The 1,644-nt window shown below is 52.7% G+C and overlaps 1 protein-coding gene across 1 annotated transcript in view; it reads right to left on the bottom strand.

The window, feature by feature from the left end:
* The window catches only part of YARS2 (tyrosyl-tRNA synthetase 2), an 18,645-nt gene extending 17,838 nt beyond the window's left edge, over positions 1-807 (bottom strand). The window contains exon 1 of the mRNA XM_029955515.1: positions 1-807. Within this exon, the coding sequence (XP_029811375.1) occupies positions 1-740 (740 nt within the window). The 5' untranslated portion in view covers positions 741-807.
* Positions 808-1,644: the final 837 nt, after the last annotated feature.

The following is a 1,644-nucleotide window of genomic DNA, read 5'->3' as shown; positions in this document are numbered from 1 at the left end:
TGATCTGATCCACCCAGCTGGACCCGGCATCCATAATGCTGGAACAGATAGTAAAAGTCATAAGCCTGGAGCACCTGGTAAAAAAACTCGGCCAAGCTCATGCCCTCGGGACTCTTGAGCCGGGTCTGGACGCTCAGCCGGCTCAGGAGCGTCCCCATGCGGAAGTGGCCGCCTACGGCGGCTAAGAAGTCCACCAGATGCTGTTGCTGGTACCAGGTCGAATTGTCCAGCACCGTGAAGCTTCCCCAGGGCCGCCCATCCGCGAAGAGCTCCTGGTGATTAGCCCCCAGGGCCTCAAGCCCTTGGCGCAAGGCGCGCGCATTGCTTCGCACGCGTTCCGCGTCCAGGGCCTCGCGCTCCTTGGTGCGGCCGCTCGGGTCTCCCAGGCGCGCGGTGGCACCTCCCACCAGCGCAATCACGTTGTGGCCTGCTCGCTGCAAGTGAAACAGGCCCAGCAGAGCGAGCAGATGCCCCACATGAAGCGAGTTGGCCGTGGGGTCGAAGCCGCAATAGATGGTCTGGGGAAAGTTGCCCGTTCCACGGTCGAAGAGCTCCGGGAGCTCTATCTTCGTGCCCCTCTCGGGGAAGAACTCCTTGAACAGACCTCGAGCCTTCTGCACCGCCAGCAACCCCCGGGCGCCCGAATGGGCCTCACGCAGTCCCAGGAACAAAACTCCCGACGGGCGTAGGCTCCCAAACCACCGGCCCCGGGAAAAGCACCGCAACATGGGGGCCGCCATCTTGGCGTCGGCACGACGAGAATGCCGGGATTTTAGAGCCCTTGCCACACCCCTCGGTGCCAGCCTCCCACAATTTCTACGGAAATTGCTTCCGTGTTTTTCTGCGCATGCCCTGGTAGGGCGAGGCGGTCACTTAGCTACGGAGCTTGAGTTCTCTGCAGTCGTTGGAGTTCTGACGACGTAAATGGAGGTTTTCCTTAGCGTGAGATCTAACTTCGCTAATACTTAATTTCCTCATTGGTACCACAGGTGTGTCTGGATAACAGTTTCTACTTCACAGGGCTGTTATGAGGACTAAGAGTTAAAGCACTAGGCACCTACTAAGTGCTTTACAAATGTTAGAATTAGTTTAAATTTTCACATAAAAAATTGTGATGCGCAAATTCCATTGAATTCTTGTCTCTTTGCAAAAACGTGTTCACAGTTGTGACAGGTTAGAAATCAGTTTAACTTAATGGAGAGATAGGGAGTTGGCGTTGGGGGCAAACGGTTTTCGGAGGGGTTCTCCAAGGGAATGAGAGCACCGCAGTCATCAGTATTCATAAGCTTCTCCAGGAGATGGCAGTCTTGTCCAAGCTATACCGAGAGAAAAGTCAACACCGTAAATGCACAAAGCCTTATGTTTTATTTATCTATTTAACAATTACAGGTAACCAGGTTTAGTATAACTATTCAAATATTTACACAGCATGGCCATTGCTGTCTGGACTCCACTCACCAGGGATGGGGTTCTCATTGCCAGTTGGCTGTATAGAATCCAGCTCCAAAACCCTATTTTATTTATTATTTTTATTGTTACTGTGTTTTAAGTGGGCTTCACGCTCAGAGGGGAGCCCAACTATGGGGTCTGAACTCACATTCAGAGATAAAGACCTGAGCTGAGATCAAGAGTCTGATGCCTAAC

The sequence above is a fragment of the Suricata suricatta genome, chromosome 10 (assembly GCF_006229205.1).
Source record: "Suricata suricatta isolate VVHF042 chromosome 10, meerkat_22Aug2017_6uvM2_HiC, whole genome shotgun sequence".
NCBI lineage: Eukaryota > Metazoa > Chordata > Mammalia > Carnivora > Herpestidae > Suricata > Suricata suricatta.
Note: the sequence above shows the minus strand (reverse complement) of the source record. Positions and strands in the feature narration are given on the sequence as shown.